General features: G+C 41.7%; 1 protein-coding gene across 1 annotated transcript; it reads left to right on the top strand.

Moving 5' to 3' along the window:
• The first annotated feature begins 3,607 nt into the window (after positions 1–3,607).
• On the top strand, positions 3,608–12,218 carry gpr142 (G protein-coupled receptor 142). Its single transcript, XM_066704413.1, has 3 exons — positions 3,608–3,806; positions 7,242–7,396; positions 8,524–12,218. The coding sequence occupies exons 2-3, from the start codon at positions 7,258–7,260 to the stop codon at positions 9,468–9,470; spliced, it is 1,086 nt and encodes a 361-aa protein (XP_066560510.1). The 5' UTR covers positions 3,608–3,806; positions 7,242–7,257; the 3' UTR covers positions 9,471–12,218.
• The last annotated feature ends 136 nt before the right edge of the window (positions 12,219–12,354 follow it).

The following is a 12,354-nucleotide window of genomic DNA, read 5'->3' as shown; positions in this document are numbered from 1 at the left end:
AACAGTCTAATTTCAATATGGATTGTGCAAGACCAAGTACTGGTGATAATTGGTGATAATAATTGGGTTTGCTTATGTACCAAATTATGACACCAGGAAGAACGAAATTCCCTGAATGAGAGAAGGTACATTTGCCGAGAGGGAGATGTGATACCAGGGATGATTCTCCTACACACAGACCTCCAACAGCCCCCCACCACCCTGCCTCACAGTCCCATAAACTCCTTGACCTTCCCCCCCCCCCCTGATTAATGGGCTTGTTTTGCGCTGAGAGAGCAGCCCCAGCGAGGAGCACAGAGCAGCACGCCGGGGCAATCAGGCACTCTCTGTCATCCTCACTGCGAGATTCATTATCTGCTTGGGTAACCCTGCTGTGATGGGAAGGCGAAGGGGCTAATGACATTAATACACATGGCGGAGGCCATCATTGAGACTCCTCGACACCCTGATGTGTGAGGTTTTAAATATCCATTCATCCTTCTGCCTTCTCCAGTGAGCGTCACAATGTGGACCTGTGGCAGGGGGGGGGGGAGTTCACAGTGCTGGCGTTGTTCATCTTTACAAGGTGCTGTAAAACCGTCTTGGTTAGGTGTCTGATAACCTGAGCGGTAGCGTGCTGTTTGTTTCCAGTGACAGCCGGGCCATTCTACCTCTTTACTGCAAGCCTCCATGGCTAGTCTTTTTATTACACTTTAAACAAATTGGATTGGACATTGAACGCAAGATAAAATGAGTCAAGAGTAACTAGAGAACATTAGATGTCCAAAACTGGTGGAATAGATTGCATTTACAACAGAAAACTCATCGTAAATGTATGAGTAAGAATAATTTGTCATATTCTGCTAAACAGAGAGAACTTCCCAACAGATGCCATCCTTCAATAATGGCAATCCAGATATCGCAACCTACATGCGGACTGCTGGCGACACAACTGTCTGTCCTGGCTCTCTGTGTCAGTGCCATGGAAACCCCATTCAGTCATCAATAACAGGTTATCTTTGCGGGGACTCTTTCATTTTCCTGTGACTCCACGATGTGCACACCTGCTGGGGTCCCGCACCGAGGGGTGATACATGTAATATATGTTTTAGCATTCAGTGTGCAACCCTGAATTCACCTAATTACCTGAATGAAAACTTGAATGTGGTTACAAATGTAAATATAATGTAACAGCGATAACAAATCAGCAGCTTCAACCTACAGAATGCATGGCGTCCAATTATTTCTCTGAATGTACGTCAAATGTCTGACTCACAGAATATAATTGGAGGAATCAAATTAAATACAAATCTTGTTGCTCAGGATACAAAGGCAAGTATTTGAACCACAAGTGTTATATAGGAAGATACAGATACTATCTTGCAAAACCTAAACTTTGAGGAAGCACAGAAATATGGCATTTCAAGATATCTTTAAATATTTACAGATATCTTTAAATATTTACAGATATCTTGAATGAATTGCAGATATCTCTAAATGAACAGGAAGTAATTTGCAGATACCTTGAAATGATTTGCAGATATCTCGAAATAGACAGCAAGTTACTTTGAGAAATCTTCAAAATTATTTCAGATATCTTGAATTTAATTGGAGATATCCTGAAATGAAAAAAATATATATTTAAATATTTAAAGATATCTTGAAATGCAATTGAAGATATCTCTAAATGATAACTTGGCTTGCCATACAGAAAGTGCTAGAAACATACAAATATCACTATGTAATACCGAAATACTGGCCTTCTGTTCTAGTGTGACTGTGTATGATCATGGGTAAATAATAACAAGAATTGCTTAATGCAGTCTATTACTGTCATTGTCGAACAGTGTAAGAAGTGTCACAAAAACATTTTGATTCACGCCTAAAATAAACAAAGGAACCGAAATGAAAGAAACTATTAAAGTAACAGAATCGACTGCCAGTTGGGTTTGTCAAAAAGGTCAAAAGTTTGCTCACAGAGCGATCTGTAGGGGTCGGCAAACATCGGTACACTTTGCACCTTTAATAAGTGTCAAGTGTGTTAAACGTACAAAGCAGTTTGAGCAGGGCTATGTACTCTTCTCAGTTAATGATCACAAATATCCCCTTCAACAGTCAACACACCACTCTAGCTTTCGAAAAACAGGTCATAGGTCAAGCGCTTAGGAAAAAAAGGGTCCAAGACTGAATTTATGCTTTGTGCATACTGCTGGGGGATACACACTTTCTGAGGCTTGAGTAGTCTGCATTTTATATATATTGGCTGGCAACAGGCAGAACAAAACCCGTAGAGAACCACAAATGGCAATGAATATCATCATACCATCATACCATGATATGAACTGCACAAATGTTTTCTGTGTGGCTGGTACCTTGAATTAATTATCCAACCATGCAAATAATAGAATACAGGATGTTTGTATGAAAACGTTGAATGAGCGAATGACCGAACTAATAAAAATACAAACATACAAAACAAACAAACATACACACACACACACATTTTTTGTAGCCTGGAAACCATGTTCGAAAGCTTTTTAGCTTTTCCAAAGGACAGAAGGAACACTTCAGATTAAATCACTGCACAATAAGTCTACATCTAAGTGTAAGGCCACACTCAGCCAAGTTGTTTAAAACTATAGTGGCTTTCCTAATAAACTCATTGTCTACACAAGGAATTACAACATCAAATTAAATTCCTTAGGTCGATTGCATAATCTACTGACAGGGCCACATATTCTTACGCCATTCTTTCTGTAACCCTTCCACCTCTTTTCTGTAGAAATCAAAATCAAAAGATGCAAAGATTTGAATGGCAGTAAATGCTCAGGTTACGGGATATCTTTGGGGAAAGCCGTGTTTGAAGTAAAATGCAGTCCTCGGCTCCTCTAAATGGTTGACTCAATTATTCACAATGTGTACTATCTGACAGAGCTCCACAACACAGTACAGTGAAAGTGCAGTAGATAGGTTACATGTTATACAGAAAGTATGATAATGTAATCAAAGACAAAATAAATGGTAAACCATAGTTAAAGGACTTACTCAGAACTCGCTGAGAGTGAGGCTTTTACGGCCTCAACCTAGTCACAATCAAGGGCAATGTAAGAACAACAGACCTGGGATTATGTCATAGTGTTCACGTTTTCCCTTTCCTTAAAAACAATAGGTGAACGATGTTGATGAAGTGTCTCACTATTTCTGAGTGCTAAGCAAAAGCCAAAGAAGACAGACAGGAAACAGCTGGTGTTTTCCAACAGTTTCTCCTTCCCCCCTCGAATGTCAGATCATGAGAACTTTAAAACCCAGCCCCATAATCTCAGATGCAATTCTCACTCTCACAACAACAACACGACCTGTTCAACGACACAACACAGGTACCATACTTTCATGTGTGTGTGTGTGTGTGTCCTAACCTTCTGCTGGACCTTTCCACACTCTTGTCTCCTTTCCTCTACAGCTTTACTCTCTCTCACTCTCATCTCCAGGCGCTTCCATCTTTCACCTGTCTCCATCCTATTATCAGTGTTTTCCTCCTTAATCTAACTCCCACCCCCTGCCTCCTACTCTCACCCCTCTCTCTCTCTCTCTCTCTCTCTCTCTCTCTCTCTCCCTCCCTCCAGCTCCCAGCAGCTCCCTCTCCCCTCTCTCTCTTCTTCTCTCTATCTCACTCTCACTGCAGTAATGTGCTTGCAGCCTGAATCCCACCTCTCCTCGCCAGACCCTCTCCTCACCCCTCAAGGAAGGCCAGGCCATCTGGACTATGAAGCAGAACAGACAGATCTACAGGCTTCAGGACAGACGGACAGATATACTCAGATGTAAAGGTAAGATGAAGCTTTCCCCCGTGGTTAAGAGACGGGTTACTGGAGAAGAATGTGAACTGGACACTATCGCTTCAGATACACTACAGGAAGAGGATTTTTAAACATTGCACAATTACATTGTGAGTAAGTTATGTAATGAACTGTATATATTTCACAAAAAAATAGAGATATATCTTAGAAACATCAACAATATATTTAAAAACATCTGCTCCTAATCTGTTTCTCAATTCCTAAATGGCATAATCTTGCATTTAGGTTATGTTTTGCACAATTATTTGTTAAAATTATCTCTTAAAAAATAAATAAATGCCAGGCTTAAATCTCAAGAGGACTGTGTAACACCGGGATTGCTGTAGTAGATGCCCAATCTAAATTCAGCTTGAAGAAATCTAATTTAAATAACAGACACACCAACTATCCAATACTTAGTCTTATCTTATTTATTATCTTATTTTTGGCTGATTGCTCTTGGTGCAGGAAAATGAAGTGACTGGTATTTTCCAGACTCTGCTAAGTAGCTAAGCACAGCTTCAGCTTAACATAGAAGGCAAATGTTTTTCAACTTAAAACTTTTTAATTCAAGAAACGATCCATTTTCTCTTCTCTATTTATAACTTTCCCAACATCGCTCTGAAAGGTACATCTCACGGCATCGTCCTTGAATCATCACCTATCATCTTCGCAACTGTTTCAGGTTCTCCACTGAATAATTTAAAAGGTTCTGCAGCAGTGACTGAAATAATGACTGTCCGCCTGCTTCACCGAGACTACAGAAAAAGGGTTTGCCCTTTCCAAGCACAATCTTGTTCTTTCACAGAGCTCAACAGCAACACAGAACATGAACTTTAAGCTTTGCATTCATTACCAGTGGCGTGTCCATGAAATATTGCCCTACAGGGAAAAATTCTGTTTCTGGAGTAATCTATTTAGGAAAGAAAAAAAAATAAGTTTCAGCTAATGGAAGATATGTATTTTCTCTCAAAACCATCCGTCATTAAATATCAATGACACAATCAGCTTGTGCACACACTACCTTCTGTGCAAGGGTTTCACTTAGCCCTCTGCCATATTAGTCACAATTCTGAGATGAAACATAGCTGTTTGATAAAACATCAGCCCACATTTCATTCTGAGGGAAAACAAGTGGCTTAGTTTAAGCTGGGAGATCTCCAAAGTAAATATAAATCAGCTTGTTATTTTATCATCGAGGCTCAGCTCGACACATTCCCACAATTTCATATCCACTTATGCTCCATATCACAGAATCAAAATGTGTTGAGAAAAGCTGCGTGTGGGAAGGCGTGATATGCATGAAGCATAGTGGCACTGGACTAATGTAAAGCAAGCGAGAAATCGATAAATGAGATTTGAGATTCAAGACAGTTCTCTCAGATCTTTTCTGTCACATCCATTATACAAGACAATGGTGTAAAATAATAATACAGATGATACAATACACTTTTCTTCTCATATTTAATACATTTTATGAGAAAGTATGATATATCATTGGTTAGGTTTACTTGATACTTGCTATCCTGTTTGGCCCCAGTGCACATCATTGGAAGATAGATGATCTGGGCGCTTGTCCTCTAGTGTTACCAATATTAGCATGAAATTAAGGTAGTATTTCAATGTTTTCTACCTTGTACTCGACTAATGGGATGTTGTGTTGTAATACAGTAAGAAATGTGCCAAGAGGGCCATAGAAATCCCCTGGAGTCTTTTGAAGCTAAATTACTTGTTTTCCCTGTCCTGGATCACCTGAATAATTTCCTGCTATAGCCAGAGACATTAAAGCATCATTCTTGTTGTAGTAATAGATTTGCTGTGTGGTGTAAGAAATGTATTATTCATTGCTATCTTTGTTACAGGAATATTACGTGTGTGTGTGTGTGTGTGTGTGTGTGTGTGAGTCATATATGCATTATGTGATTAAGTCATTATGAAGGTGAAATGTTAAAAAGCATCTTACAAGCATGATACCCTCAACATGCAAATCAAAACAGACCCACTAATTTCCAATGTGATAAGAGGGAGAACTCAGTACCGAACTGGTTCAAAACCCTTTGGTGAACAATGAAGAAAATAAACAAATGTATGCATTTATATTACAGATACAGCACTTACTTATTGCATTTGAAATTTACATTATGAGCATCATTTCTATTCAGTGCATTACCCGTGCAGCTTCTGGACTGGCAGTTTGAATGTGCACAGCTAAGCAAAAATGTGTAACGCTGTGTGAGACGGCGCATGTTATTGGCAATAAATTGTGGCATGTCAGGTGTGCAGCCTTACTGTCCTTCACATCAGTGCCATTCAGTGTCTTCACAGGCCTGATCGTTAAGAACGCACTGATGAAGCTATCGAGCTTACATCTTCATTTGCACAAACAAAAAATATATAAAAAGGGATCAATTTCAGACGTCAGTTGTGGAAGTGGGAGGATACAGGGTTGCACAGTCTACAGAAAGCCCTGCAGACACCATTACCTACAGTGCAGGCACAGACTTATAGGGTTAAAAACAGGAAGAGAGATACAAAGGTAAATGCTGAAATGGAGAAGCGATGGGGAGATAAGGAGTAGAACCACTGAAAGGGAGACTTTTTGACCTCCCATCTGTTCTCACAAATGGCACACTAATTGCCCGTTAGCCTCTTAGCCTAGTAAGCACTCTGCTTGCACCCTCTCCCTCATTCACCAGCCATTCACAGCCTCAATGTGCTGACACTGAAACATGATCAAAGATGACAATTTTCCTAGTTAGAGGTTTTTACTCAGAGCACGATAAATGTTGTGCCTGTAACAAGGTTTGGAATAGTGTTACGGGATGTTATATAGTGCAGTTTTTCCTATAATTCATTTGAAAATACACCCCAGTCCCAACCCACATCCATTCACGAGCCTCTTCGGAGAGAGCCGTCTAGATGTTTCTAGGCAGGGGGCAAGTGGTTTCGACATGAGCAAATCATGTCCAGCAAGCGTAGGCAAAGTAAATACAAAGAGGAAATAGAAGGATGAAACCTCTGAGAAACAAAACACACAAATAAAACATGGGTCAAAAGTCACCTGATGCTTCTACTCCCCTTGAGAAGGAAAAACATGATCATCTTTTCTTAAATTGTATAATAGTACAGTATGATGTTATTAATATCAGGGATTTTAATCCGTCCAGGCTTATAGAAGGCTGTGAGAAGACTGACCTAAGCCTGAAGTACTGGCACTCAATTTTAAGGATCCAATTATCCATGAAACATGCGGATATGATTACTGAACAGCCAGATACTACATCATGTCTAGAAATCAGTCTTGTATTATGAATTACCTTAATAAACATCTGCATTAGTCAGTTATAAAATGCAGCTAGCCCATTTGTGACCCTGAGATTATTAAATCGAAACCTATAGTATCTCACTGTTTCCCTTTTGCTGTAGGAGACACGGGAAGGCCATGATCGCGCTGCCCAACGCCTCGCTGTCCATCCCTCCGGAAGACACAGGGAGCTCGGGGGAAGTCCAGCGCTCAGAGTGCGTGCTGGGCTTCATCCCAGTCATTTACTACAGCGCCCTCCTCTGTGTGGGAATGCCAGGTACAGGCCGGTTTCGAAGCGCCATGCCGAGAATTGTGCACAAACAAAACCGATTGATCTTAACCTCATGTCCTTACATTGTGGAGGCAGATGTTCAGATGAATAGATGGATCGATCGACTCTAGCTCATTCACTAGCCGCAGTCTAGTACAATGGGGTTTCATGGCGTTAAATCTTCGTTACACGTCGGCCATGAACAGTCAGACTGCAGTAGGTTATGTTCACCGTCCTGTCGGATTTTGCATTTCTGCATGCGGCTTTGCATTCTATCAACCAGCTAGTTCAGTAACATGAGAACCCCATCCTTTGTGCCATGCTTTAAACAAGAGGAGATCTTATCTCTGCCGAGACTCCCACTAATTGAGTCTGTAATTTATTCCTCAGGGTTGAGTGGGCTGAGCAAAAATCCTGCCCCTTAAAGAAGAGCACCTTGGTTTTTTGGAGGTTATTTTTTGTGTCTTTCTTTGTTTAAATTCCTCATATTTGTTTCTATATTATACAGAATACAGACTACTTAAACAGCATCTTTAGGCTGTGATTTTGTGCTGAGGCTGGTGTTGGGGAATCAGTGAGGGGCAGAGCTGTTGTCTGGTTTCCCTCTCCTTGTATCCTATTTGTATGTCTACCCAGGGTGACCTTTTCAAGGCTGTAGGAGCAACTTCCAGTAATTGACCCCAAGGGAAAGGGCAGGAGGACAGCTCTCCTGTCAGCCCCACAGTGATGTTAGGAAAGATCCTCTGTGTATGATGAGCTGTGGATCTTTAAATGCCCTGGGGAGGAATACTATTCAGGGATCAATGGGCCATGTTGTTTGAAAAAGCGAAGCGTGAATTAACAATGCCAATCACAGTCTGCTACACAACACTTTTAGTGTAATGCTATGCATACTGAAAGCACATGGCAGTGCAGCAGAAGTGACCTTGCCCTGAGAGAGCAAATCCACACTCAGCTGTTGGCTTGAACTTCCACTCATCCGATCTGTCGTGTGATTTTGTTGTTGTCTGTGTTAATGCTTTGATTAAGAACTAGAATATGAATGCCAGTTCTGGAAATTGAAATTAAGCAGGTTTTTCAAATGCTGGATCCTGATGTTTATCCCTCTTTCTCCCTCTTCCTCTGGACACCAGTGAACATACTGACAGCTGTGGCTTTGTCTCGCCTGGCAGCCCGCACTAAGAAGTCCTCCTACCTGTACCTACTGGCGCTGACGGGCTCCGATATCCTGACACAGCTCTTCATTGTCTTTGTGGGCTTCCTCCTGGAGACGGCCATCTTCCACCGTGAAGTCCCCGAGCTGCTCCTGCACTCTGTCAGTGTGATGGAGTTTGCCGCTAACCACGCCTCCATCTGGGCCACGGTGACCCTCACAGTGGACCGCTACATGGCTCTGTGCCACCCACTGCGCCACCGGCAGATCAGCTTTCCAGAGCGCGCCAGGAAGATCATCGCGGCCGTGTTTACATTGGCACTGGCCTCTGGAGTCCCTTTCTACTGGTGGTCGGACATGTGGAGGGTCAGCCATCCGCCCACCGCACTGGACCGGGTTCTCATCTGGACGCACTGCACTATAATCTACTTCCTCCCCTGCAGCATCTTCCTGGTGCTCAATTCCCTCATCATCTACCGGCTGAAGATCCGGCACCGCAAACAGTGTCACGAGGAGTGCCAACAGCCAGCAACCAAACGCTTAGGCAAAACGACAGCCATACTGCTGTCCATAACCTCGGCATTCTCGGTTCTGTGGGCGCCGCGCACCATTGTGGTCATCTACCACCTCCACGTCTCCTCTGTGAACCGCAACTGGCGGGTGCACTTGGCCTATGACCTTGCCAACATGCTGGCCATGCTCAACACTGCAGTCAACTTTTTCCTCTATTGCTTCGTCAGTAAGCTTTTCCGTGCAGCTGTCCGGGATGTCCTCTACCTGCGGGGGGGACCCCTACCTCCACACCACCCCCTCACCCACCAGCATGCCCCCTCCAATGCCTCCAACTGCTCCTCGTCCTGCAGCATGACAGGCAAGCAACGAGACCTCACCCCCGTGCCACCCAAGAGAGCAGCCATCAGGCTATAGCTTCTCTCTTGTCCAAACCCCATGACGGGCACTTACAGCTCAAAGCTTGTGTGGCTCTCTAACTATTTTAAAAATCAATGTTTTATAAATGACAAAGTGGAGATTAATTCAATATACTTTTTTTCAGGGGTGGGGGTAGAAAGAGTGTTGTAAGAGTATGTACTTGTGTACTCATAGAGACATGTCAATATATTTATGTAAATAAGAGTGATCCATATCTTCATATTTTTTATATTCTTAAAATATTGCATGTTTTTCTATCTATTAACAAACATGATAGATAGAGAGATAGAGAGATAGATAGAGAGATAGAGAGATATTTTAGTTTTTTGACTATATCAACCTTTCAGTGAAATTATTGACTTATTGTATAAGCTTTGACTTCACCATTCATGTTACTAAAATGCGCACCTTTAATGTTCTTACTCAAAGTCAACCCTTTAATTCGTACAACAGGACTCTTAGTCGATGTTAAATAATAATTTATTCCTTTTAAATTCTAATAATAAAGCTTTGTAGGAAGAATCAAGACTACACAAGTTTATAACTCAGTGACGGCAAGTTAAAGGGAATACTAGACAGACTTATTTTCGGCAAATCAGCCTTTTAAAATACAGTCACCCGTTGAAGACCAATTCCATTCGGCTCCTCGGATGACAGAGTTCTCTCTTCATCGATCTGCATGACACAGTCCAGCAAACATCAAAAACACGGGTTTATTGCACCAGGAACAAGTTTTAAAATCCCTATTTACATACTTTAATTTTATTCTTTCACATTCCAAAAACTAGTAACGTGTTTGCAAAAAACATCCTAGTGCATGTTTGTAATGGTGCCGAAAAGGGGGGGGGGGGTCATATTACATTATAACATGAATTTCGGAGGAGTATCATTAGTAACCGTGACAACGAGCATCAACATGAACAAGATATTTATGTAAATTCATATTTATTATTTTCTCATTTTGGTCTTGTTACCTTGTCTGTATTAAATATGTTGGCAACCTGGCACAAAAGCTGTATGTTCTAATTGATGACTTTCCAATAAATGCATGAATGCATTGGGGGTGGTGGGGGGGTTCTCTGTCTGGGCTGCTTCATCTTTCTGTCTCTCTGTGCCGTGAGAGAGTTTGCCCGCCAGGCACAGACTGAGGATTATTGTGCGGGTACAATAACCCTCCCCCCTGCTCTCCCCTCGCACCCTCCATTCCCATCACAGTGCATGATAGCTTTCCACTCCAGTGACAGATGTTATCAGATTATTCATCTGAAAAGGTTGAATAGTCTAGTACAACAACTCTCCATCTACAACAAGACGATCTTGTTCATATGCACAAAATTATGCAAACGTATATCCTTTGCAATATCCCAATTTAAAGCCAGCTCTAATTACATCTACACCAAGCTGTGGCTGCTCGGCTGATCTGGTGATATTGAAAGTGGTCCCTGGAGGCTATTCTGTATAACTTATTGTCCTCGTCACCTCCTGTGGTTTTTCAGCCTTTGAATGTGTCAATTTAGTGCAGTTATAACATAGTAAATTGACTTTCTGACTAAGCCTGGTTTAACACTCTGGGGTCACGCTGGAATTAAACAACTCCTGTCTGCCAATACAACGCTGATAGAAACAAGGTTTGCACAAACCTCAACCGATTTAGAAGAAAATGCATTGAAAACTCCATGAAGGGAATCTGAAAGCTGTACGTTTTACATGTAAGCTCAATAAACATTTCACAAACTTCCAGAGGTGGGGATCGTCTTCTTCCCAGCATCCACACCACATCAGAAGCAAATATAAACCATCATGAAATGATTTGTGAATGAATGCAAAGAGCAGCTGTAAAGACATACAAAACAACGTTGCCTTTTAATTGTCTCTTATAATAGAAGAGGTTTCAAAATGTATATGATTTCATGTCAGCCCCTCTGGTGGTAGCAGTACCATCTCATTACATTAAGTCACACAACATCTAGTTCACTCTAGCCATTTGCTGTCAATCAGGAAGAGCAATAGATATGAAACAGATCCCTGCAACACCCATTCTGCTCCCAGTCAGCTCTCTGGTGCAGTTTTCCAAGTGATATATTTCCTACAAATCCATCAAATCATTACTCTCATCTTCATCTCTTCAAATGCAGTTAAAATGGAGTGAAGGTATTCACACTGCATGGGTCACATAGATCATGTAATTCATGTTCATCTCCAGCTAGCTGCCACGCACGTTTCTGTAGTTCTGCCTGTGAAGCCATTTCCACTGCGTCTCTGGCTTCTCATTAACAATTGAACACAGCGTGGGCGTATCGATGCCAACACAGCCTCTAGCCAGGCGAATGGATTTATTAAGCACAGTGCCGAGGTACAGCTTTATCACCAGATTACTACTGACTGTGTGAGGAGACCATGAAGTGTTAAACACGGCTCTCGTCCGAGACTACAGCGGATACACAATGGGGACACGCTTTAGGACCACCCTAGCATCTGTTAAGTAATGGGCAGTGGTTTCCTGTTTCTGTGCCAGCTTTCCTAAAAAAAAAAAAAAACATCTGTACATTTATTTAGTTCTTTCACAAAAATATGAAAATCCTATTTATGTGAGTGTGTGTATGTACAGTATGTGTGTATGTTTGTATTTTAGAAGTGTGTGCTGTTACACCAAACATTTGTGAAAATAAGGGAATTGTCCTGTCGTGTACTTGAAGCCGACTCTCTGGATTTTTCCAATAAACTGCTTGTTGGGTTTAACATCCATCTCTGTGCCGGGAAAGTCTTTGTGTAATAACCGAACGCTAGGGAATCACACATTTGTGATGAGACAAATCATGACAATGGAAAGTCAAATAGTGAAAACAATGCACCTCCAGCCTGAACACAAAACATGTTTCAA

This window comes from Amia ocellicauda, chromosome 5 (assembly GCF_036373705.1).
Source record: "Amia ocellicauda isolate fAmiCal2 chromosome 5, fAmiCal2.hap1, whole genome shotgun sequence".
Classification (NCBI taxonomy): Eukaryota; Metazoa; Chordata; class Actinopteri; order Amiiformes; family Amiidae; genus Amia; species Amia ocellicauda.
The sequence above is the reverse complement of the archived record's forward strand: the minus strand, read 5'-3'. Positions and strand labels throughout refer to the sequence as shown.